The sequence below is a fragment of the Carcharodon carcharias genome, chromosome 2 (assembly GCF_017639515.1).
Source record: "Carcharodon carcharias isolate sCarCar2 chromosome 2, sCarCar2.pri, whole genome shotgun sequence".
NCBI lineage: Eukaryota > Metazoa > Chordata > Chondrichthyes > Lamniformes > Lamnidae > Carcharodon > Carcharodon carcharias.
In genome coordinates this window covers 75136201-75160155 of record NC_054468.1, presented here as the reverse complement: position 1 = coordinate 75160155, position 23955 = coordinate 75136201, and the positions used below count along the sequence as shown (strand labels likewise).

Sequence of the window (23955 nt, the reverse complement as noted above, 5' to 3'; positions counted from 1 at the left end):
GTTCTCCTGGAGATGCCTCTCCACGAGAGTCGCCCCTCTCTTTCCATGGAGAGAGAATCTCTGCCGTGAGGCTCATTGCATCAATGATGCTCTAAGTGGACTCCTCCACCACGGACACAAAGCGAAGCATAGCCTCATGTATCACTCCCAGATGCTCCCACACACCCGGCCGCATTTCCTGCAGCTGCTGTGTCACGGACGACTCCAGAGGCCCATCATCAGGCACCGACTGAGCACGCGCCTGGTCCCCTGCAGTCCTCCGACTGCTGCCGCCATTGGCACTCTGTCTCTGCCAGCTCCTCCAGCGAGTGTGAAGTGCCCTCTCCACTGTGCCCCGGGACACTAGCCAATGTTGCAATGCCCACCGAGGTGCTTGTACCTGTGCTGGTGCCTGCCTCGCAGAAATGGTGTGATGCAGGTGACAGTTGAGGGTCCTCAGGTGTGACAGGGGCATCTGGAATTCCTCCTGGTGGACAGGCTCTGATGATGCTGAAATTAACAACAAGGACAGTGGATCAGTTAGCGTCCACACAGTGACACACTTCATCCCTTTCCCCCTGGCTCATTATGCACTCAACCTTCCAGAATCTATGAAGACGAATATTGGTGGGGTGGCAAATAGTGAGAAGGATATCCTTACATTACAGGCAGATACAGATGGGCTGATCAGATGGCCTAAGGAATGCCAAATAGAATGTTATGTGGATAAGTGTGAGATGAAGCACTTGGGCAGGACAAAAGGCACGGGAATACACGATGAATGGTAGGACTGTGGAAAGTAAGGAGGATCAGAGGGACCTTGCTGGGAATGTCGACAGGCCTGTTAAGGTAGCGGGACAGGTACATACAGTGTTTAAGAAGGTAGATGCCATACTTGCCTTTATTAGCTGCGGAATAGAATATAGGAATAGGGAGGTAACGTTCCAAGTGCAGAAAACACTGCCTATGCCACAGCTATAGTTCTGTGTGCAGTTGTGATCAGCGCTTTATGGGAGGGATGTGATTGGAGTGGAGAGAGTACAGAGGTCGCTGACCAGGATGCTGGCTGGGCTGGAGAGTTTGACTTATGAGGAGACATAGCATAGACTGGGGTTATTTCCTCTAGAGCAGAGGAGATTGAGGGGTGACATTATTGAGGTTTATAACATTGTAAGGGGCATAGGTAGGGTCGATAGAAAGGAACTTTTCCCCATGGCAGAGGGATGAGTAACCAGGTGGCATAGATTTAAGGTAAGGGGCATGAGGTTGACAGGTGATGTGATGACCAACCTTTGCACACACACCATGTTGGGAATGTGGGACGCATTGGCTGAAAGGGTGGTGGATTCAGAAACCCTCCTAACATGTAATAAGTATTCGGATGTGTAGTTGCGCTGCCATGGCATACAAGGCCATGGGGATAGTGCTGGGAAATGGGATTAGGAGACTTAGGAAGATGTTTGACGCACGCATCTTTGAAGGGCCGAAGGACCTTTGTCTATGATCCACACCTCTGACTCTATCAGCCTGTGACCGAGCAATGTTGCAACAATAACAAATCAAACTATCATCAGTGCTGTGGATCTTGGGAGGATATTGTGGATCTCACTGTTGGCCTCAAATACCTGGCCGTTCCACCCCAGCCTCACTGACATCAGTTAACCTGGGTGCAAGGCGCCTCTCAAGCTCCAAGGGCTCCTGTTCAGAGCGGCTTAAAATCATGAGCTGGGCCTGGCTGCCTCCAGTCCTCGAACACTGAGACACATTGTGAGCATTCTTCTCCTGAAAAACAGAGAAGACCAATCATTGCGGCAATTTGCACATGGATTCCGCACACACACGCTGCACCCCAACCACAGTGGCCCATATCAGGCCTCCAGTGCCTCCTCTCCCTGCTACTGCCGATCACTTACACAAAGATAGTACACCTGCTCGCAAACTCCCACCCCCCCTCCCCCCCAACTGCCACCTTGGGCACATTCTGCGTACATCATTTTCGGAAACACACGATCTTTGCTCCCATAGCAAGGAGGCACAACTAGGTGTAGCATCGAGAGCAGCAGATGGTTCTTGGCCATGACACCTTGAGGCTCCCCTTCCACAATCTCATCACCGTGAATAGGACATGTCCTGGAGTTCTGAGTATGCGCCTAGCTGCATCCCCTGCAGGTTGCCCCCAGACTAATCATGTGCAACTAAGAGCAACACATGGTGCGGGGGAGAACCCATCTCCTCATGAACCACTGAGGCTGATCTGAGCATGGGCACTATCTGCTTGCCCATACAGGATATGGTCCCTTTGCCCCCCCCCCCCCCCTAAACTTTTCTATTCCTTTTGGAGTGTGGACCAAATGTGGCCTGGGGCAGGCAGATGATCTGGCTTGGAGATCCCATTTACATAGTTAAAGACTATTGACTATAACACCCAAAGGATCTTACAACAGATTTCTATCCACTGACACCACAATTCTCCTTCCTGGAAGTGAATGAATTTGAGCGTCCAGTGGGAGGAGACTATTAGAGCTAACTTGAGGCCCTCCATTTTTCCTAATACTCATCAGGTTAGGCTCACTTCTGAAAATGATTGCTTATGTGAGAAGCCTTCCGTTATTCGACAGGGTGTAGTTAGCATAGGCATTGCTGATTTGCCTGTGGCTAACATATTTGGTTATAAAACTGATATTGCCTGGAATTTCCCCAAGAGCTGGCCTCACTGCTGTAACGTCTCTGGAGTGCAGCTAAAACCCTATTAAACTCTACCAAAGAGGTGAAAGAGATTTATTCCCCCCTTCAGTATATTAATGAAACAAAGAAAGAAAATGCCAGAGAATTCTTAAAGAATTACTGATTTGTTGGATATTACAAAGTGGAAGCTCACGACAACACCATTCTCACTGGTTAATTTTAATATTTGTTTTGTTCTAATCATTCCTGAAATCAGTTGTAACATAGCTGTCATTTGTCACAGTTATGGACAGGCTTATGTAATGCAATTGAACTTTGGCTGCAGCAGCCAAGGAAAGTTAGTGCTACAACCCTATAATTTTGTGTGTTAGCTACACAAAATGGTTTTATTTACCAAATGTGTATAATAAAGAGTTGTTCAAAACTTTCTGTCCAACTGCTCATGTAAAATTGCCTCAATGCTTTTGTCTCTTGAGTTCTGTACAAATTTGTCAAGAACCATTGTGGTAAATGAGTGAGCCACTGGCTGTCAGAACGATCAGGCACAGCTGCAAAATGTTCTGTACCTGAGAAATTGTATGTATCGTGTATTTTTTTTAAATGTGAGAAATGAAGGGGCTAATAGGGGTAGTAGAGAATTTGAGGAATGGTGACCACTGCATAGCAAAGTTCACTGTGAGAACGGAAAAAGTAATGTTTAGGATCAGATGAAGGAAAAGTTCAATAAGATAATAATGGGTCTAAATTAACTAGGTTCGCAAACAGGTCAACTAGTGTGGTGGAGGACGTGGACCGTTGCTCTGGCAACAGTGAGGTCAGTGGCAAGCATGTAAGTGAGGACCCTGCACCAGATCATCCCTGTCAACTCTACTCTGAGTCCACTGTTCTGTGTGTTAGCTGCCAAGCACTAATAATCTCCACTTTCTCTCCTAAACATATCTGCTTCGTTGCTCTGAGGTGACCTTGACCTCTACTCCAACGGTGAAAGCACCTTGGATGAAGACCCTGACAGCAGCACTGTTGAAGACCCGTCACGGCACTCACCCACACTCTCTACCTGCTCAGCGACACACATCTTGGTGGGACCAAGGTGTAGAGCAGCTTTGGGATCACAATCTGCTCCACAGCAGGTGGACGCAGGGACATCTGAGGTCGCCAGCACTCGGAGGACTACTAGAGACAAGGAATCTGCCGAGTGCATGCCAGATGATGAGCCTCTGATCTGGGTCCTCAATCAGTTGGAGTTGCAAACAATCACAGAAACATTAGGAAGGGATGTCTGGTGCATTCCTCAGATTGATGGTGATGGAGGAATGCATCTGTCTTCAGTCTGAGGTGGTAGCGCAGACATGCCGATGCATCGAGGTCAACAGTGGCGGGATGGCGGCCACCATGGAGACATCGGTCTTGCATTTCTGCGTGGGCTAAAATCCATCGCTGACACCATAGTTGGCCTCCAACAGTGTCTACGCAAGGGGGGTGTGGGGCAGTTCGATCTCACTCCAGCTTCCCTTTCTCTATTAGCCAAGGGCTGTTGCGCACCCAGAGGGAGGAGGTCCAGCAGCTCGGAACCCAGGGCATTCACCCAGGTGATTCCGGGAATGTCTGGCCGATCTAAATCCCCTCTTCATGTGGCCCCATTAGCCCCAGTTCCAAAGGCCCAGGAAAGTGCATCTGGCCCACAGCAGATATGCAAAATGAGTTGGGGTCCTCTAGGTTTCGACCCTTCAGAGGATGCCCACCAAAGTCATCAGAGACAGTAGCAGTCAGCAAGCTGCCTCCATCTCCATTCTGGTTGTCCAGGGAGCACCAAGATATAGCGACAGGGTTAGAAAGGTTAAGAAGATGTAGTTGCACAGCCTGGACACGGGTGTTAATCACTTGTACATAATGTTCACTATTGTAAATAAACTCCCAAGAATGTCTCCCTGCCTTTGGCTCCTTGTTATGATGAGCAGTGATTGTGTCACTCAGATGTGAAACTTTGGCTCCTGCACAAGATAAATGCAGGTGTCTCAGTTCAGGCCCTCTTCCCTATGTTCTGTGCAGCCTTCAGACCAAAGTGATTGTCTGGCCTCACACTCCCTGGACACATTAGTGATGCCTGCACCTCGACGGTGCTTGTCATTGCTGCCAGAATATCGCGGGCAGGTGTCACAGAGTTCCATCATTCTCTCTGTGTGCTCAGTCCTTTTGGGGTGACCCCCCCCCCCATCTCTTCAGCCACCTGTGACCAGTGACGGTGTGGACCTGAAGGGATCAGGTGCTGAAGGCTGACAAAGGATCAGGTGCACTTAAAGTTTCATGGCTGTATCTCCAATGATATGACCCTGATCACAGCACAAGTGAGCTGCCATCAGCCAGACAGGAGTCAGGCATTCATAGAGGCAACAGGAAGATCTGTAGAGTGTCCCCACTGCATGTCGTCATCATCCTCCTGGAATCGAGCAACCATTAGAGTCTCTGCTGCATCTTCATGATATGAGCCCGAGCACTGAGGGAATGTGCGCTGCCATCAGCCACACAGGAGTCAAATGTTCACAGATGCGAGGTGAGGATGCCAGGACTGTCTTCACTGCATCTTGTCATCATCCTCCATGAATCTTGCAGCTATTAGGGCCTCATGAGCATGCCTGCCTCGTCTGGCCAGTGCGATGGCCTCATCGTTGGCATCCTCACCTTTTGAAGGCCTCATCACCCTCATCCACTTTGACATCTTCCTCATTGGAGAAGATGTGCAGCTCTTCCATCTCCTCCTCAGCCAGCTCCTCCCTCCATTGCAGCAGCGGGTTGTGTATATGCAGCAGGCAATGATGTGCGACACCCTCTGGGGACCATATTGCAGTGCTCCACCGGACCTGTCGAAGCATCAGAACCTCATTCTCAAAATACCTATCATTTGCTCTATCAAAGTCTGGATTGTGGCATGAGTTTTGTTGTATTGTCTCTCTGCTGCAGTCTGAGGCCAATGAACAAGCATCATCAGCCATGTCCTCTGTGGGTAGCCCTTGTCCCTGAGGGGCCAATCTTGCAGCCTCTGGATCCTGGAGGTTGTCAGGGATCTGAGACCGGCTGAGGATGTAGGAGTCGTGGACATTCCCTGGGAGTCCTGTGCTGACCTGTAGGATGTTTGTGGTGGTCGCAGCTGGATATTCAGTGAGTAGAAGCCCTTGCGGTTGATGTAGTTGACTGCTTGTTGGCACAGTGATCTAAATGCCACATGAGTGCAGTCGATGGTGCTCTGCACCTGTGGAAAACCAGAGATTGCGGCAAATCCCAGTGCTCTTGCTTCCTGGATTGTCTGATCCCAGTCGAAATGCTCAAAGTTCTGTGCCAGGTCTGTGACCTGGATGCACTTGTGGGTGGAGGCTTGTGACATCTCACACGGGTCACCTGTGGAACCCTGGAAGGAGCCACTGGTGTAAAAATTAGGCACTGCGGTCACTTTCACGGCCACTGGCAGTGGATGCCCTTCATATCCCCGTGGCACTAAATCCTGTGGCAGGTGTCATATGTGACCAATCAGTTCCGGAGACAAGTGCAGTCTTTGGTGACACTGGTTCTCAGTCATTTGCGGGAATGGCCTATCACCTCCCTCTCCGCCCACTGAGTGCGTGGCACCTCTTCCTTGATGACCTACATGCGAGCCTTGTAAGCACTGCACAAGATTGTGTGCGCTCAGCTTTCAGCTCCCCTCAAAGTTCAGCTTGCCAGGTACATGCCTTTTAAAGGCAGTTGAAAATCATGCCATCCTGGAGTAATGCCGACATGCGAGGTAAATTTTGACAGGACGATTCCAGCAAACAGCCACAATGATGAGATGCAAATGCATTAACATTAAGTCCCGACATTGGACGGCAAGAAACGCGGCCCGCCACTGATGGGTGCAGAGGACAATCGTGAACTGGTTTCACAACGGCGTAAAACCGATTTTTGGCTTGCTCACCATACTGTCCGCTCATGCCCACCATGACACCCGCTGCCAGCAGGAGCAGACAGTTCCGGCCATCGTGTGTCACACCTCAGTGATTCCCTTGTTTGTGTTAAAGAGGAAGGAACATTAAATTAAAATATTTACCTGGAGAATGGAGTTCCTCACAATGTTTTAGTTTCCTGAAGACTGGACTGTGACTGTAGTATATCCCTACACATGCAGGCTGGCTGTTCGGTGACACACTAACGAGACTAAATTTCCTGAACTGTCTGCCAGACTCATGCATGAGTTACTTTGTGTCCCCTGGTGATGTGGCAGCAACAAAACCTGCACACAGGATTTTCCATGACTTAAAGGGAGCAGCTCACAAGGAGAGCTTTCAGACGTTGAATGGAAACAGCAGAAGGAAATCAGAGAGAGAGAGAGACGGGGAACAATTACATTTAAAACAAAGTAGGCACAAGTGTCGAATAGGGAGACACAAAGTAAGGAAAGGCTGGACAGTCTAGGCTTGTATCCGCTAGAATTTATAAGTTTAGAAGAGTAAGAGGCGACTTGATTGAAACATATCAGATCCTGAGGGGACTTGACAGGGTGCATGTGGAGAGGATGTTTCCTCTTGTGGGAGACTAGTATTAGGGGTCACTGTTTAAAAATAAGGGGTCGCCCATTTAAAAGGGAGACGAGGGACAATTTTTTCTTGGAAGGTCGTGAGTCTTTGGAACTCTCTTCCTGAAAAGGCAGTGGAAGCAGAGTCTTTGAACATTTTTAAGGCAGAGGTTCTTGGATAGATTCTTAGTTAATAAGGGGACAGTAGGTTATCGGGGGTATGCAGGATGCAGATTTGAGGTTACTATCAGATTAGCCATGATCTTATTAAATGGTGGAGCAGGCTTGAGGGGCCGAATGGCCTACTGCTCCTTGTTCATATGTTCTTAAATAGATTAAAGAAAAATCATAATTAAAAGGAGGAAGGTGTCTTTTAATTACCATTACAGTAATTAACTTTACAACTGGAATACTTCTCCACCTTGTCCGACAGTGTTTTTTTCTTGCTTGGGTTCTCCCCTCTTCCTTTCCTGGATGTCATTAATTCTATCTATAATGGTGAAGGTGTTACTAGAACCTGCTATGACTTATGAAATAGACCAGGGCTAAATGTGGATGAGCATCTTGGGAGTCGTGAACAGCATGAGAAGTTCAGGGCTAGCCTTAAGGAAAGTGGCACAATAGCAGGGTTGCCAGTTCTAATTGAACGTATTCCTGGAGATTTTATCATATGATCTCTTGTTCCCTTCTTAAACTGCATGCCTCCACACGCTAACCATGGGTTCCCCAACACATCTGTCCTCATGGCGCACTGCATTTCTACAATAATTGGAAAGCAAAAAAAGCTCTTCATTACCAAGTGGGTGGCTCATAGCAGTGTCCTAAAGATTGGTCTTCAACTCCTAGAGTCTCCAGAATGGTCCTGGAGGGTTGGCAACCCTACATAATGGGTGAACTTGCATTTTGCCACCCTTTCTTTGAGTTTACACATGTAGCAGCATTAGTGAAAAGACACCTCACACCTCACATTTAATAATGGTGGAAAAGGGTTTAGATGTTTAAGAACATAAATCTATCAAAAGATTTGCATTCTCTAAGCAAATTTCACTTAATGACTAACAGGAAACAGAGTGTCATTCCCAACCCCTACATATTTAAATATATAAAATAAATATCCTCCTCTTTGAACCAAGCAGAGTAAAAGTCTGCATTAAACTCTGAGGTTTTTGTATTTTATGGATTAATTGGTTTATTCAGAAGCCTGCCTAAATTACCTGGTGCTCACCACTAGCCTTGGTAACTCTGGGTCCATCTGGCGATCTCCATGTCATTTTCAGGGCTCCCTTAAATGCACTGTCGTAAGTGAGACAGCCAGTTTCACTTCCACTCCCCCTGCCCCCACAGCTCACCAGTGTTACATCGAAGCAAGCCAGATGGTAAAGTACAAAACAAGACAGAACTCTATTCTCTACCTCCTAACTCCTACCCCAGTGTCCCAGCTGATTCTCTTTTTATAATCTTCCGAGTACCAGTTAAAAAAAATAAACTAAGTAACAAATTAGCTGATCAACAAGTTAACAACCCTTTAAAGGGGGCACAGTCTCTCTTTATACCCTTTTGAGAAAGATAAAGTTAACGTGCAAATTAACAAATTAAATTAAGGTGATAGCTCCTTAAAGGGGCATTGTAACAACATACAAAAATCTTAAAGGAAACTTATCAAATCAAAACAAAATGTGCTTTTCATGGCTGATGATGTCCCTGCGGCACTCATTAGCCACGAAAGACCTGAAGCATATCAGCATACACCACGTGTTCCATTTCCAGGGGACTCTCTTTACATGTGATCCTAGTCCCTAATCAAACAATGCCCATCAGCTGTGTATCTTCAACGCCATAATAAACAAACTTAAAAACCGGTCCTTCGTTTATTCCTCTAATCCACTTCCTCAATGGGAACACCGATTGTTCTGTCCATAGTTATTAATCAGACAAATTGACAGCACAATCCTGGAACTCTGTTGAAAGATTTGGGGGGAGGGGGTGGTCAAGGGAAGCTCTGCTCAGTCTAATTGCAGAATAATTAGTTGCTCAAACTGCCAATAATCTTTTGGTTTTACACAGATGGTATGAACTTTTATCAGGGTTTCCCAACATGTCATCTTGCACCCTAACACTCACCTTTCCCTCAACCACAGCACCCTGAGCACTCAGCCATCCATAAGGCTGGCCTGTAGGAGTTTTAAGACCCTACTAGGAAAAGAAAAGGTTGGTGCATAAACTAGATCAGTAGATTGGATTAGAACTGATTTGAGAAAGATGAGGAGTGGGCTAGCAGAGGTGGAAGGAGATGTTAATATGGAGAGATATAGAGCAACAGAGAGTTTATTTTTTTTAAAAAGGTTACAAAGGTACAAGGACTGCTAGTATTTAGATAAATAGAAGTCAAAAACAAATTAACATTAAGAATGTTAAAAATACTAGAGAATGATTCATTTAAAAAGCTAAAGGAGATTATGAGAACGCAAGATAAGGCATACTGAGAGAAAGTCAAAGGAAAATTTGCTAAAACGTGAAATAGAACGGTAAGATATTTCACAAAAATATCAGTAAACGTGAGTAGCGAAAATTGTCAATTTATAGATGATCAAAAAGAAAACTGGGGGAGGTGGTGGTGTAGTGGTATTGTCACTGGACTGATAATTCAGAGACCCAAGGTAATGCTCTGGGGGCGGGGGTTTGAATCCCACCACGACAGTTGGTGGAATTTGAATTCAATGAAAATGACCTTGAAGCCATTGCTGTAAAAACCCATCTGGTTCAATAATGTCCTTTAGGGGAAATCTGCTATTCTTACCTGGTCTGGCCTATATGTGACTCCTGACCCACAGCAATGTGGCTGACTCTTAAAATTAGGACAATTAGGGATGGGGAATAAATGCTGGTCTAGTCTGCAACGCCCGCATCCCATGAACGAATAAAAAAAAAACGAAGTATTTGAGTATTTTACTAAAGAGAAGGATTTTGGTGAAAAGTGATGTGAGTCATTGTTCTGAAGGGTAAAAAGGAAAATTTGACATAAGTTAGTCAGGTTAAAGGCGAACAAAGTTCCAGGCCCCCTGTACATTTTCTGGAATCCTGGGGGAAGAGGAAGCTGAGGTTCTAGAACTTGTGGCTCCAAGAAATGGAAGTTGGATGGACGGATGGTGGGAGGGCTGTGAGGCAATGCAAAATCTTACACTGACCTCAATAATGTGTGGCTCAAGGGGTTTTAACTCCCAGGTGGTTATCTGCCCCAAAATCAGATACAAACACGTTTAAAACAACAGATGACAGATGATATTTATTGATACTATTATTGTAATGTTTGAACAGGCTGAGCAAACTAGTGTTTAGTTCGAGCACAGCAACAGCAAGCAGTCATACTGCAGGAGTATCTAGTTATGATGGAGGACCACAAATAGATCATAAGGTGCATGCAGTTTAATAAAAAAGGAGCAATGATGTTCAGATCATCAGCCTTTGAAGAGAAAATGAAGGATTCCAGTGACCAGGTAATACCCTTCAGCTTCCAGAGCATCTACCCCATGAAGTGTTTCATGTCTGGACGGAGTGTGTGGGGCAGTCATTCTGTTAATGATATATTTTCATTAAACGTGACTCTCTGAACTTTTTCTAAAGTTGTCTTTTAGTTCTTGTTTCACTGCAGTTTCACTCAGTTCTCCTCCTTGTACGACTAAGCGCATTTTTCTGAAATTTCTGCTTGCTGTCATTTGATTCCCAGTCCTCTCCCATACTTTTGATATCTGAGATTTTGTTGTGGGTTATGAGAGAGTCAAACTCTGTGAAGCAGAATAGAAGCATTGTATTTTGGTATGTTGGTCAATTATCCGTTCCCCTACCTGAAGAATTTTAAACCATTCCTTTCTTTAAAGAAGACAGGTTATTAAATAAAATTGAGTGTTTTTTTTGGTTCCAAATTGTTGGTTTAAATTTTAGATTCAGTTTGTTTTTCTTTTTCACCTATCTATTTATTACATACTCAGAACCTTCATGACACAGTTAAGCCAAACCGACACGACAAATATTTAGTCAGTTCCTCCAAAAATAGATATGCTAATTTCCCTAACAGCTGTTATAGTTTGGTGTCAGAGCAGTATTCGTGCTACTTGTTCTAGATTGCAGGTTTCATGGGGCCACGGCTGCAAGTTATTGTCAAGCTTCTAGGGATTGTTAAGATGGACAGTTGAAATGAACAGCGAGAAACTCTTTAAAATATGGCTGTTGTTTTGTTTGCAGGTTTCCTACGCTATCCAACAAGTGATAGGTTGAACTTAACTGTGGATTAATATGGTTCGACGTAGACTTTGGACCATGAAGAAAGTTTTCTTCTTCACAAGTGTCACAGTCCTCTGCCTGTACATGGTATTCTATAAGATGTGCTGTCAGAAAGGAAACCTGTTCCTCACAAATAGATCGAACAGCACAGAGACCAAGAGGCTCGAATATAATTTGATTCAGTGGGCCATTCAGGAGATAGTGCGAGATAAGAAGGTTATTGTTGGGCCAAATCAAGAAGATGTCACCCAAGATTCTTTTCCGAAAACCATTGAGGCAGCACAAAACCATCAGTTAAGTTCTGGAGTTATTTTGAAGACAAGTGACAGCAGAGTCAATGGGTCCAGCAATTCAGAAATTCAGTTTAAAGAAACAGCTGTTTCGAAGGATCTTCTGCCCACCTCTATGGTTAATAGGTATTTATCCAGGGTACGACAATTAAAGGAACCAACAATCGTTCACAACACAGCAGCAAAATCCACAAAGATAAAGCTCACGTTGAAAAATCAATGGAATTCATGGATGATTTGGAATGAAGAAAGCTCTTCGAACAACCTCAACAGGCGTCTACAGACCGTTAAAAACAGTTATATGTCTATGAATAAGTATGCTGTGAACTTCACTGGAACAAGGAAGTTAAAGAAGCTCAGCAGCAAAGAACTGTTATGTGAACTGAAACAGAGGGTCCAGGTGATGTCTATTGAATATGGAGATGAGGCCTTCACGACATCTGACTGGCAAGAGTACATACCAAACAAGACTCTTACCCAAGCACTTGGCCCATTCAAGATGTGTGCTGTTGTGGCATCAGCTGGCTCTATCCTCCGATCAAAGCTGGGAATGGAAATAGGTGAGTTTTGCAAAAAACCTATGACTGGGGACATTTGATGTTATGTTTTGTGATGTTTTCTTTCCCACTGGAAAAATGAACTGTGAATACTGAAGACTAGCAACTAGGATGACAAGGTAAAGGCTAGATCCTATTCTGCTGAGATATTAGTTAACTGTACATGTCAGCAGATCAGCAGTTGCTTGGGGTTACAGAAAAAGCTACTTTATCTAGCACATGGCTAATCGATGGGTAGTAAAAGTGTCTTTTAAGACAGTTGGGGCCTTAATTTTCTCAAGTCAGTAATGATAAGGAAGATATTGGTATGAGAACGAAGTAGGGGCTCCCAAGGTCAAAACACACTCAGCAGACTTGCTATCTGGACTTATACTTATGGTTTCTCACATACTACTGGTGCTATGAAATTGCAACATATTTTGGGTGTGTTAGTGTGTGACAGTGTTACCCAGCAATCTGTTTGATGCCTGAAGGGGGAGAGAAGTGTAGATCTTATTGGTATGCTTCAAAGGCTTCTTTCAATGTTTCCTCATTTGATCTGATCTAGCAATTGCCAGGGGCTTTCGGACGTGTTTATCAGGAAAGTAAAAGACATATTTTTCAGCTTGGCTCTGAGGGTTTAGCAGCTTTGGTGTGTCACAAAGTCAAAAGGTGAAACCTGATTGTAACCCTGCTGCCAATTTGAATTTGATCTCCCTCTCCCTTTTTATATGCTTAGCACATTTTTGACCGTATGCACGTCTGTTCCTGCAAGGAGTAGATACAGACCTCCCTTATTCTCATCTCTGGATAAGATAGACTGTCGGAAAACATTTGACAGATGCCCAACCACTAGATTCATGGGTTAAAAGGGGACCAGGTAACACAAAATATTGTGGGTTCAGTTATTTGCCCTTTAATCATAAATTGGGAGAGGAAACATTAGTAACAGTTTGAAAAGGGATTATGAAGCCATACTATGGTAGCTTGTTATTCTGTGTCTGTATCTCCCTTTTTTTGAACAATTAAATGGTCATACTAATACACATTGGAGAAGAACTCAAGTAACTTGAGCCCAGTTTGGGTCACTTTAACTTAAAACGGTCTCTACAATTCCTATGAAAAATTCTGAACCAGTTCTAAAAGCTTTATGTCACCAAGTCTTGCTCTGAATAGGAGGTTTGCCCAGGAGTAGCTTATTGGCAGGTATGCATTGAGAAACAGTTGACTTCGTGCTGTATGTTTATGCGAAAGAGTTCTGTACTAGGCCTATGGAAGAAACACAAGACTTAGATTTTCCAGGACCAAACTGGAAGTGAGTTGGATTCTCTGAAGGTCTTTCAGTCTACCTGCAATAAGTAATCCAACATTACTTCAGTTTCACATCAATTACTTATCAAGTGTGCCACTAATCTCACTGTTGAGACAAATTCAAATTTAACTATAATTAATTTGCCAAAACATTAGAAGATTATAAACTAATGCTGTTTTAAAAAAAGCAAAACCAGTTTTTCAAATTGGTACTGGAGTGAGCATAAAACGTCTAGGTTGTTAGTTTCAGCAACTGCAATAGTAAAGTGTCCTAAAAGTCTGTGCATATCCAAGAACAAGAAATGTATAATGTCTGAGTTTCAATTTACATTGTAGTCAATAAACAACTGAATCTGAACTTGCATTAATGTTCAATTTCTCATTCTGTTTTGCTGAGGTACATTTCAAAATGAGTGACTCCTAGCTGCTTTCTAACTTGTACTGGATCCTTATGAAATGGATTTGGTGGAGTGCATTTACCTTTATAGCGTTATTCTGGCTGAGAGAGGGGGGGAGGGTTGTGCATGAGGCCTGAGCCATTTCTGTGGTCAGGTTTCATGTAGAAAAATTTGGCGCACTGCCAATGCAAATCATACTCTATACAGACAACTTGCCCACCTGGGGAGTTGATGAGGGGTTGTGGTGGTGAGGTTAAGGCTTGGCCTAGTGCCTAGTAGTGGGTGGGGTGACATGGCAGCAGTGGCGGGTGAGAAGGAAACTGGCCAGATAGTTTATTTTTCAACAGTATCTTAAAATGGGAAGGGTCATGAATGAAAGGCAGCAACAATTTATGGTGGAGATCGGATAATAGAAGTCTTTCAGATCCTGAGGACACTGAAAGTCACAATGGTAACTACTTTCTTACTGGAGCTAAAAATGACCATCTCCTGACTCCCATCACTTGTGTTTTCTGGATGGCTGCAGGGACCAACAGTAGCATTGCAGGCATAAGTGAAAATGGTGTCCAGGTGTTGTAGCTACCTCTTCTGAGCACAATTTGTACTTATTGGTGAGGCTTCTGTCTTGCCACCTGGTGGCAGCTCCAGTCCCCAGGATCAAGTTCCACTCAAATCATAACAGGTGGTCAACAAGCAGTAACTTGATGCTTCTATTTTGATTCCATTTTTAAGCACAGAAAGTGCAGTAGGGCCCTGTAACATGGCCCAGTGTGGTGAAATGGAGTAATGTCAATTCATAAACAATACACTAGGGAGTGATAATGTCCATACTGATAGCAAATCTCAACACTAGATTGGAGCTTTCTCAATAATCTACCTGAAAAAGGATTTAGGTTCATTAGAGTAATTTTAGTGATTTAGGAATTAAGTTCAGACTCAAATTGGAATGGAAATTAGTGTACTTGGGAACAAGTCAATGATAGATATCATGTGTAGATACTTGATGGATCAGTTAACTCTTATACTGTCTGTGGATCCAGGTAAACTTCAGCCTCCTTAGTCCAATCTGTTTTTCAAAGTATTTCATCTCTCATAAATGAAATGTGTACCTTCTACTAGATTAGTGCAACTGTTTAGATATCCAGAGAAGCTATAACACACTTTTAATGAGAATAAAAACAAGTTGTTGCCCCCCCCAGCACATGCTGTCATTTTGTGTTTTGTTAGGGCAATACATTACACTAGTTGTATTAGTTCTGAGTCACAATCAAACCCCTATGAACCCCAATAAAATTTCTAAAATTCATCAAGATCGACCACCCAAATAGCTGACTTCTTTGTCAGACCTCAAGTGTGCATATTTAAGTCACTCAGACTTGTACAATTTATGCACTGTGCACACTTCCCTTCTGATTTTAGTCAGCGAAATTAAAATCAAGTTGTTGCATGAAGTTTGTCTTCCTGAGCTCGAAGGATCTTAACATTTGTTTTTAGAAATTCAGTGAAAATCATCCTGCTCTACTCATTATCTATCTGTTCTATTTAGATTAACATTATCTTTTCCTGGCTAATATAAAAAAAAAATTATTGTTTCACTTTTTCTATTTTGAAAAGTCTGGAGTGCTTTGCTTACATATTTTATCTGCTTTCTGGTCTGCATTGCAACTTGGAATCAGCTGCTAAATAAAAAAAAACACATTTTTTCTGGACGGCTGGGTTTTCAACCAATCAAGTGGCAAAGATATAAAACTTGGCTTGGTAGTGCCAAATTGTGACGTGCTTAGACACAGTGAAATAGAAAGGATGAGTGTACTGAGCAGTAACCCATGTAGTCCATTTCTGTCCAGAGAGAGAAATTTGTTTAGAGTTTCCTGATGGGCAATCACATTTTTCCCCTTATGAAGCTGCTTAAACTCCATGAAAAGATCTCTTCCTTCTGCCAGCTGGAGAAAATTCCCCTAAAGTTAATATTCTGTGAGCAATTTCCTGGGCACGTCAACATCTTGACCTGGTTTTAAATCAAAATCCCTATTGCAATTTCCTCATGGTTTTGTTCATGCCATGAAAATACCTCATGCCACTAATGATTTGCTTTACCTTGCAAACTGATATCCAGTAAGAGACAGAAACCCTCCTTAACTTATTTTGTGGTGAGCTAAGGCTTTAGTTGCCCTTCCATTTGGACAAAGTGATTGCCCAGTTTTTCTTAGAAACTTGCACCACACTAACATTTTGAGCTGTACTCAAACTGTTTCTGTTGATTATTCCATTTTAAAAACACTATTCTAGCGCAGATCTTCAGGGAAGTTCGGACATTTACATCATGACTTATGGAATGGCAAATGTTCCTGGGCCATTCCTGGGAGTATTCTAATTGGAAATGCAGGAAGATATGGAGGAAATCAATAACAAGATCGGTGTGCTATACTCTACCAAATCTACAATGTACATAATCAAAGCCACTGTTGCAGCAAAATCTGGGTCATTGCATCTCATATCAAAGGAGTTCACATGAACTAGGCTGTTCCAACATTATGTTAATGCCCATTGCAGGTTTATGCTACAGCAGATGCTCCTGTCAGCTGCAGTGTGAACCTGTTGAAAATATTAAAGTTCAAATTAATTTTTTTTGGTCTAAGATCCATTCATTAACCTGCTACACAAATAATCCCCTTGTGTACATCTCTGTTCAAATTGAATCATGTCCCTGATTCTTCATTTTATCTTAAGATCCTACTCCTTGAAGTCCGCCATTTGTCCTTACTTTTAAATTGATCAGGGAAATGGATTTAGAATTTTCTTGTTCTGTCTGGTTCAGAAGTGGAGGCTTTAGGGTGATGTTAAGCTCCAAACACGAGTGGACTTGGGTTGGTGGAATGTTAAAATTTTTTAAATTCTCAAACCCATCCCATATCAGCTTGAAACCTGCTCAATTCTGGTTTTAACAGAGGCAAAACGGGACAAGTGGAGGGAATGGGGAGAAACCAACCTATTCCTCGGAGGTGCATCGTTGAATGAAATATTTTAGTGACATTGAGTACCTTTATCTCTAATCCAGTTTCAATGTGGGTCTGGTGGTTTCTGGGCCTTGAGAAATCTAGCAAAAAGGGAAGGAATGTTGCATGGAACTGGTAATCACTTTTCCAGCACTGCTTGTGGGCTGGATAGAGCAAGAGTGCTCACCTGCCCACCCAAGCCCCCAAACTAACACTGTTCCCACACCCGCCCCCATGATCAAACCACACACCCCATGATCAAACCACACCCCACATTCATCAATCCATCCCCTGTGATTACCTAATTCCTTAACCACCAGATCCTTCCCTTCCTTTCCCACCCCCTCCCAAAGATCACTCATTCCATTTCATTTACCCGCTATACCTGTCCAAATCATGCTGGATACACCCATGTTTAGAACGCTGCTTTGCGCTGTGTCCAATTCAGGTTGTCAATTTGCTATCACACAATGAGTTTCACTCCGATTATCTCATAGGTGGGAAATTCAAAGAGTGGCTCCGTTATTTGTGAGCCATTCACCATCTGGATTCAGACCCACGCTGAGTCTTTGACTTCACTGGAATGGAAAGTTAGACAGACTTTAGATCCTTGAAACTGACATTGATTTAAGTGCTGTACTCAAACTGCTTCTGTCAATTATTCAATTTTTAAAAGTAACTATTGGAGCTGAACTCTTCCATCCTTTGCACCTAATGATTGCCTCTTGCAAAACTGGTATTTTCACTTGCCGCGTTAATTCTTGTTTGCTTTTTAAGAAAACAATATATGATTCTTCTTGCTGGATCTATGTTTAATTATATCACATGGAAGTGTAGTTTTGGTTAGAGGAAAGATGCAGGAACTGCAGTGAACTTGCTCTCTGGGATTGATAGCTAATGTGAGTGATTTGTTAGCATTCACAAATTGGTGATTTCAATGCCCTTGGATATTTCACTGTTGTGCTTGGCTACCAAACCACATCACATTCAGGATTTTTTGCAAGATGCTAAATCACTTCACCACACTATAATTTACAGGGGGATGGTCAATTGAGATTTTAGTGGAAGTAACTTTAACAAGCATGGGGCTAAATTTTTATTCTCACCTCACGAACAATAATCTGCTATAGCAGTTTGGCTGCCCAATTCAAAACATGTCTGAATTATATTCCGTTGAGTACGGCCATAATGCAGGGTCTCCATCATATTGTGAGAAAGGAACATCGATGGATTGGGAGCAGCTCCGAGGAATTTTCCCAGCATACAGGAACTCAAAATTCAACTTGCAAAATGATCTTTTTGAACCTTTGAGGGCTTTCATTAATAATTTTACTCAAAAAGCCTCAGTCTTTTTCAAAAAGCCTTAGCTTGGAATCAATACTTAACCAGCTTTAACCAGCAATTATTGCGTTGACAGCTTCAAGGATGTGCCTCAGGAGTTTTTTTCAATGCTGTATGTCATGAAACAGAAATCTTGACTTTTGTTCTTCAGAGGAAGTCAGATGGAAAGCAGCTGCCCTTTCTCTGTTTACACAAGGCAAAGAAAAAAACAAAAATTTATTTTCCACAGTGGTGTGCATTTCATTTGGTTTCACTATATTTAAGGTTCTGATTTTTGCTCCCAGGCTGGCTGCACAGAGATGGGAGAATTCCTGGCTCTGCAAACCCAACCTTTAAAAATGGCAGCCTGCAGCTCCAATTTTCATTCCGGGGGGCAGGCTGGCTTAGAAGTCGGGCCTGCCATCCCCAGAATGAGTGCTGAGGCTGCCAGCTGCTAGGCAGAGGACCTGCCTCTGTGCACTAGCACTTAAATTAAAACAAAAATCAGCCATCCACCTCTCGCCCTTCTGAAAATCCCCCCCCCCCCCCCCCCCAAAAACACTCCTCTCATCCATGCCAACCTATGACACCTCTTGCTCCCCACCTCCCCATGGCCCCTCATAACACCCATAACAACACATGCCCCTTTCTCCAATCCCAGGGGCTCTCATGGCCCCAATGCCCCCACATCCTCATGGTCTTTTATAGCTCCTATGCCAACTTAGTGTCAATCCATGCTCCGCACCCACTACCCTTTGCCCTTATCCTCTCCATGCCAACTCACCTAGCATCCACCATGGGCATACCTTAGGAGCCATGTTGACATAAAATAAAATTACATGTCTATTGATGACATCACTATTTAAAAAAGAACTCATTGACAAAAGATCTTAACTACATAGAAGTTCCGGCAACTAATCTCTTATGAAAACAAACATTCCTATTCTAGAACAATTTAGAGCTGTCAATCAAAATTCTAACTTAACAGGTGCCCTCCTATGATATTATTAGTTTATAAAATCAGTCATTGCAGCACAAATCCTATAATAGCCCACAGGATTATGTCAAAAGACAGAATTAATCATAAAACATCTTTTTTTAATCCATTAATAAGCATTGGAGCTCAGCCAAGCTTTCATAATAAGGCCATCTGGAGAAATAGATGTCTGGCCCTCTGTTTCTATTGGTATAGTTCTCAGCTGGCCTCATTATAAATGTTGACCTAATCAGTCTGCCCTGAAACCCACCTGCCTCTGTGTACACATACATGCTTCTGGATTCAGTGGGCCTAACCCAATTTCACACTTACCTCCCCAGAGCGTAAATAGTGCATGTGGGGTACATTCTTATGGAAAATGGTCTGCCGAGTTGGGAAAGTTAAAAAAATTGAGCAGCCTGTTGCGATAGTGCAAATCCAGCCCCCTGTCTCTAGGCTACCCTCTAAATTAGATGCCGTGTCGGTCCCTGAGCTGGTGGCTGCAAGTGTGAGATTGAGTGGTGGTTTTCATCAGCATCGGTCTCTTGTTTCTTGTCTTTCACACTGTTGCACCACTGCCTGAGAAGGTGGCAGTTCTTTAGGATGGGGTTTCTGTGATAGAAGGAGGAAATACAAGAGATACACGCTTACACCATCTGTAATGAGTAAATCAGAAGAGATTGTGGGATGACGGGAAAATGGTTTGTGAGAAGCAGGATTAGATAGCCACATGCCATCATTTCCCATCCTTTCAACTCTAATGCTGACTATGGCCTCAGTCATGACTGCTCTAATGATGGTGAACACTGTCTCATTTGTAGGGGTGAGGACCCCCAGCCATGCTATTCCCCTGCCGATTAGCTGCAGCCACTATCAGCTATGCGATATCTTGTTCTGCAATCTGTTTGGGTGATGCGGTTGTCATAGTTGAACCGCTGCTAGCCTGTGTAAGCTGTGAGGCTTGCAACAGCGCTAAGTGTATGAAGGTAAGGTGAAACTATGAAAGTGAAATATGAGTCATGACTGATGACGTTGGTAGGTGAATGTTGGTACGGTAGTGCATTAAACAGTGTGTGAGGCAAATAGTGCAGTAGATGAAATGTTCTCTGACCTTGACCGTGCATGTGAGGCCTTTGAACTTTTTGTGGCATTGCATCCAGGTCCTCGGGATTACAGATCCTGGCATTGACCCTGACGGCTATCTGCTCTAATTGTCCCCTCTGAGTTTGTCTGCAGAGGCTCCTGGCTCCACGTAGATAGAGGACACTTTCTCCTGACTACCTCCTGCATAGAGGCTGCCAGTGCTGTGTTTGAGAACCATGGAGCCCAGTTTCTGACATGCTGTGTCATCATTCGGTGTCTTTCCAAGGTCCTGGTCATTGGGCGCAATGAATTCCAGCGCCTGCTCCAGCCAAAGTGCACCTCCTCTTTTAAGAGGTGTTGGCTGGCATTAAGTAGCACAGACTAGCTGCAATTTGTACTAGTCTCTAGATTTTGCACAACCTACTCAGGCAACTTAACACAGTGCTTAGTGCTAGCTGCACGCTGGTAGCCATTATAATGAACAGGCAGCACGAAGTTCGTATGCTGCCAGCATTCACAACAAATGGATGTGGGTGAATCACGTGCCCATTTTCAGGCCTTTTGGGCCAATGACCTTGCTGCTTAAAATAACACTTATGCTTAAAAATCTAGAACTTAGCAGGGTTTTAGACCTCCTGTCTATTAACATCTTCTAAGATCAAGAAATTAAACATTTTGAAGCACTGGAGTAGATTTTTAACTTCCCGCCCTGTTGAGTTCAATGGAAGTAAAAATCGGGCAGTTTCTTTAACAGATGCAGCACTAGTTTTACTCCTCGAGACAAGCTGAAAATCTACCTCAGTTTCACAACATAGATAACCCAAAGCCTCTTTACCTATAGACACTGCACCTTTCAGAGTTACAGATGACAAGGTTCCAAACTTACAACCGACCTGGTTGGAAGTAATAGCTAGTCTTTTATGTGCTGTGCACATCTGCTTCCCAGCAAGTCATCCATCCTGTGGCTTCTTCTTTAGAAATCAGAATTCCCAATAGGTGGAAGTAGAAAATGGAAAATCATGATCATCAACCACGGCACATGTTTTGGTGTTTTAGGATCTCTTGAAGCACTATTCATCTTGCTGACTAACCAAAAGCAATGACTTAGACATTTTAGACATGTCAGAAGCAGTTTGAACTCCTTGGTATAGAATATTCCCATATCTGTAGCCTAGGCTTTCTTTCAAGAAATCAAATCATCTAAGAAGTATCAGCGGGAATACACATTAAACCTGTGGAGTGTATTAAAATGTTGCACTACTACTTACTGCCAGTAAAGGAAGAGTTCCTAAACTTTCCATATAAAGATTCTTCTATTCGTGGAAATATACTATAATATTAAGCAAAACCCACTGAAATGAGTCCGTCTTTTTGCCTCATTCAGGCCTTGGGCAAATTTAAATTTTTCCAGCCCTGAAACTTAGGTCATTCTGAATTATTTATTTATAGTTGGCAGAGAAATGATTTGGGCATGTTGGTGCATTTGGGAACTTCAGGAATTGCATTCACATAGATACAAGGGAGTAATTTCTGGTTGTCATTCCCAAAAGTATCCAATATTATCCAACTCACTAGGTAAGAAATAAATGTTAAGCTAACTTTGCTTTCATGTTAAATCTTTTATGGCATAATTGAGTTTTCCACACATTGGGACAATTGTCACCATTAGCAGCACCCTGAATCCAAGATGCTGTGTGTGTTAGGGGGAGGCAGTGGTATTGTCACTGGACCAGTATTCTAGAAAATCCAGGGTAATGCTCTGGGACTCAGGTTCAAATCCCGCCATGGCAGATGATGAAGTTTGAATTCAAGAAAACAAAATCTGGAATTAAAAGTTTGACCACGAAACCATTGCTGATTGTCGTAAAAACCATCCTAGTTTACTGATGTCCTTTTAGGGAAGGAAATCTGCCTTCCTTACCTGGTCTGACCTACACGTGACTCTAGACCCACAGCAATGTGCTTGACACTTACATGTCCCCTGAACAAGGGCAGTCAGGGATAGGCAGTAAATGCTAGCTTAGCCAGCGTCACCCACACCTTATGAATGAATAGTAATAAAAAGCAACAAACTGCGGATGCTGGAAATCCAAAACAAAAACAGAAACAGAAATACCTGGAAAAACTCAGCAGGTCTGGCAGCATCGATGGAGGAGAGCACAGTTGACGTTTCGAGTCCTCATGACGTCATGAGGACTCGAAATGTCAACAGTACTCTATTTGAGTTGGACCTGATCAAGTTGGAATATCCAGCCAAACTGTCTGCCCATAGCCAAGTTTTGCAAAGAAATAAGTTAAAACCAAATGCAACCAGATCATTCCTGGGTGTAATCCCATTAATATTTAACTACATAGCCTACTGATAATAAGAAAGTAGGTCATTCACCAATTCATTTGGGGGATTCAACTGGACAGGTATTTGGCAGAGAAATGTTGTTGAAAGACATGTGAAAGAGATATGCACAGCACTTTGCAAACTTTGACATCTACCAGATGAACTGCACTTGTCTCTTCTACATTCCTACACACTTTGACACTTCTAAATTTATACAGTTCTGTTATTATTGGTATCCAATGTTTACAGTAGCACCACAATTGTAAAGCAAATACAAAGTTGGTTAACAGATTCTGATGTTTGGAAACCTTTCCTTGGATTTTTTTTAATTAGAATCAACACATTGATTTACTTCCTACAATTCCCCACTCCGATTTGAATCGTACACTGATTTCTTTTAAAAGTTTAGCGCAATGATTGCTAGATTTTTTTTCACCACCTCATTTCCTTTGCTGGTTCCTGGCATTTCCATCTATCCACCTCAGTCCCTGACTATCTGTCCTATTTTCTCTCATTTATTCCTCTCATTCCCAAATATTATTTATTTTTCTCTCTTATTCTCTTGTGTTCTCACCTTAATTTCATGCTCTCAGTTTCATCCTCTTATTCTCTCCCTATATGTTTCTCATATAAATCTCTCTTGCTGTCTCTCCTTGCCTTTCCTTTTAGCTACTCTTCATAATATATCTTTCTTTGGCTTGTTGTGCATTTTTAAAATTGTGCTTCAGTGAAACACATTGGGACATTTTCCTACCTTAACAGCACCATATAAGTAGAATTTGTCATTACTTGACTCTCTTTGCTTTTTCCCATTACAAACAATGGCGATTGGACTTTCTCTCATTGTCTCTCTAAGAAGCAGAAAATATGGCAGTGGGTTCTAAGCAGTATTCATTAAGAATAAACATCTTCAAGACCTAGTCAGCCCAGCTCGGTGTTAGTGGTTTCCTGAAATGCAATTCAGGAATGTTCCAGCACACTTTACATGGGATGCAAGAATGTACTAATAGTTCCTTAGCTGTTTATCTTTGTGTTTTCAATCAGCCCAATAGGATCAGTTGCCAGGTCAGACTTTCGCTTAAACTGTGGAGGCTGGGACACCCCTTTTTAAGAGCATTCCAGTACTTTCTCTTCCTGGAAAGCAAGAGAATAGACAAGAGTATTATTGAATCCAACAAGCTGTGTAGACCGTGAATATAGCCCCAAAACACATGGAAGGTCAGTC

The 23955-nt window shown here is 43.1% G+C and overlaps 1 protein-coding gene across 20 annotated transcripts in view; it reads left to right on the top strand.

Annotated features, from left to right (window-relative positions):
* LOC121275080 (beta-galactoside alpha-2,6-sialyltransferase 1-like) overlaps window positions 1-23955 on the top strand; it is a 169185-nt gene that overhangs the window by 100519 nt on the left and 44711 nt on the right. For 16 of the 20 annotated variants that reach the window (XM_041182496.1, XM_041182549.1, XM_041182596.1 and 13 more), the window contains one exon: window positions 11447-12335. The exons of 3 other annotated variants lie outside the window; for them this stretch is intronic. In XM_041182496.1, coding sequence (XP_041038430.1) covers window positions 11498-12335 — 838 coding nt within the window. In that variant the 5' untranslated portion in view covers window positions 11447-11497. Of the gene's footprint in view, window positions 1-11446; window positions 12336-23955 lie in introns of those variants that run through there. One more of the 20 variants, XM_041182625.1, reaches the window with a different exon arrangement.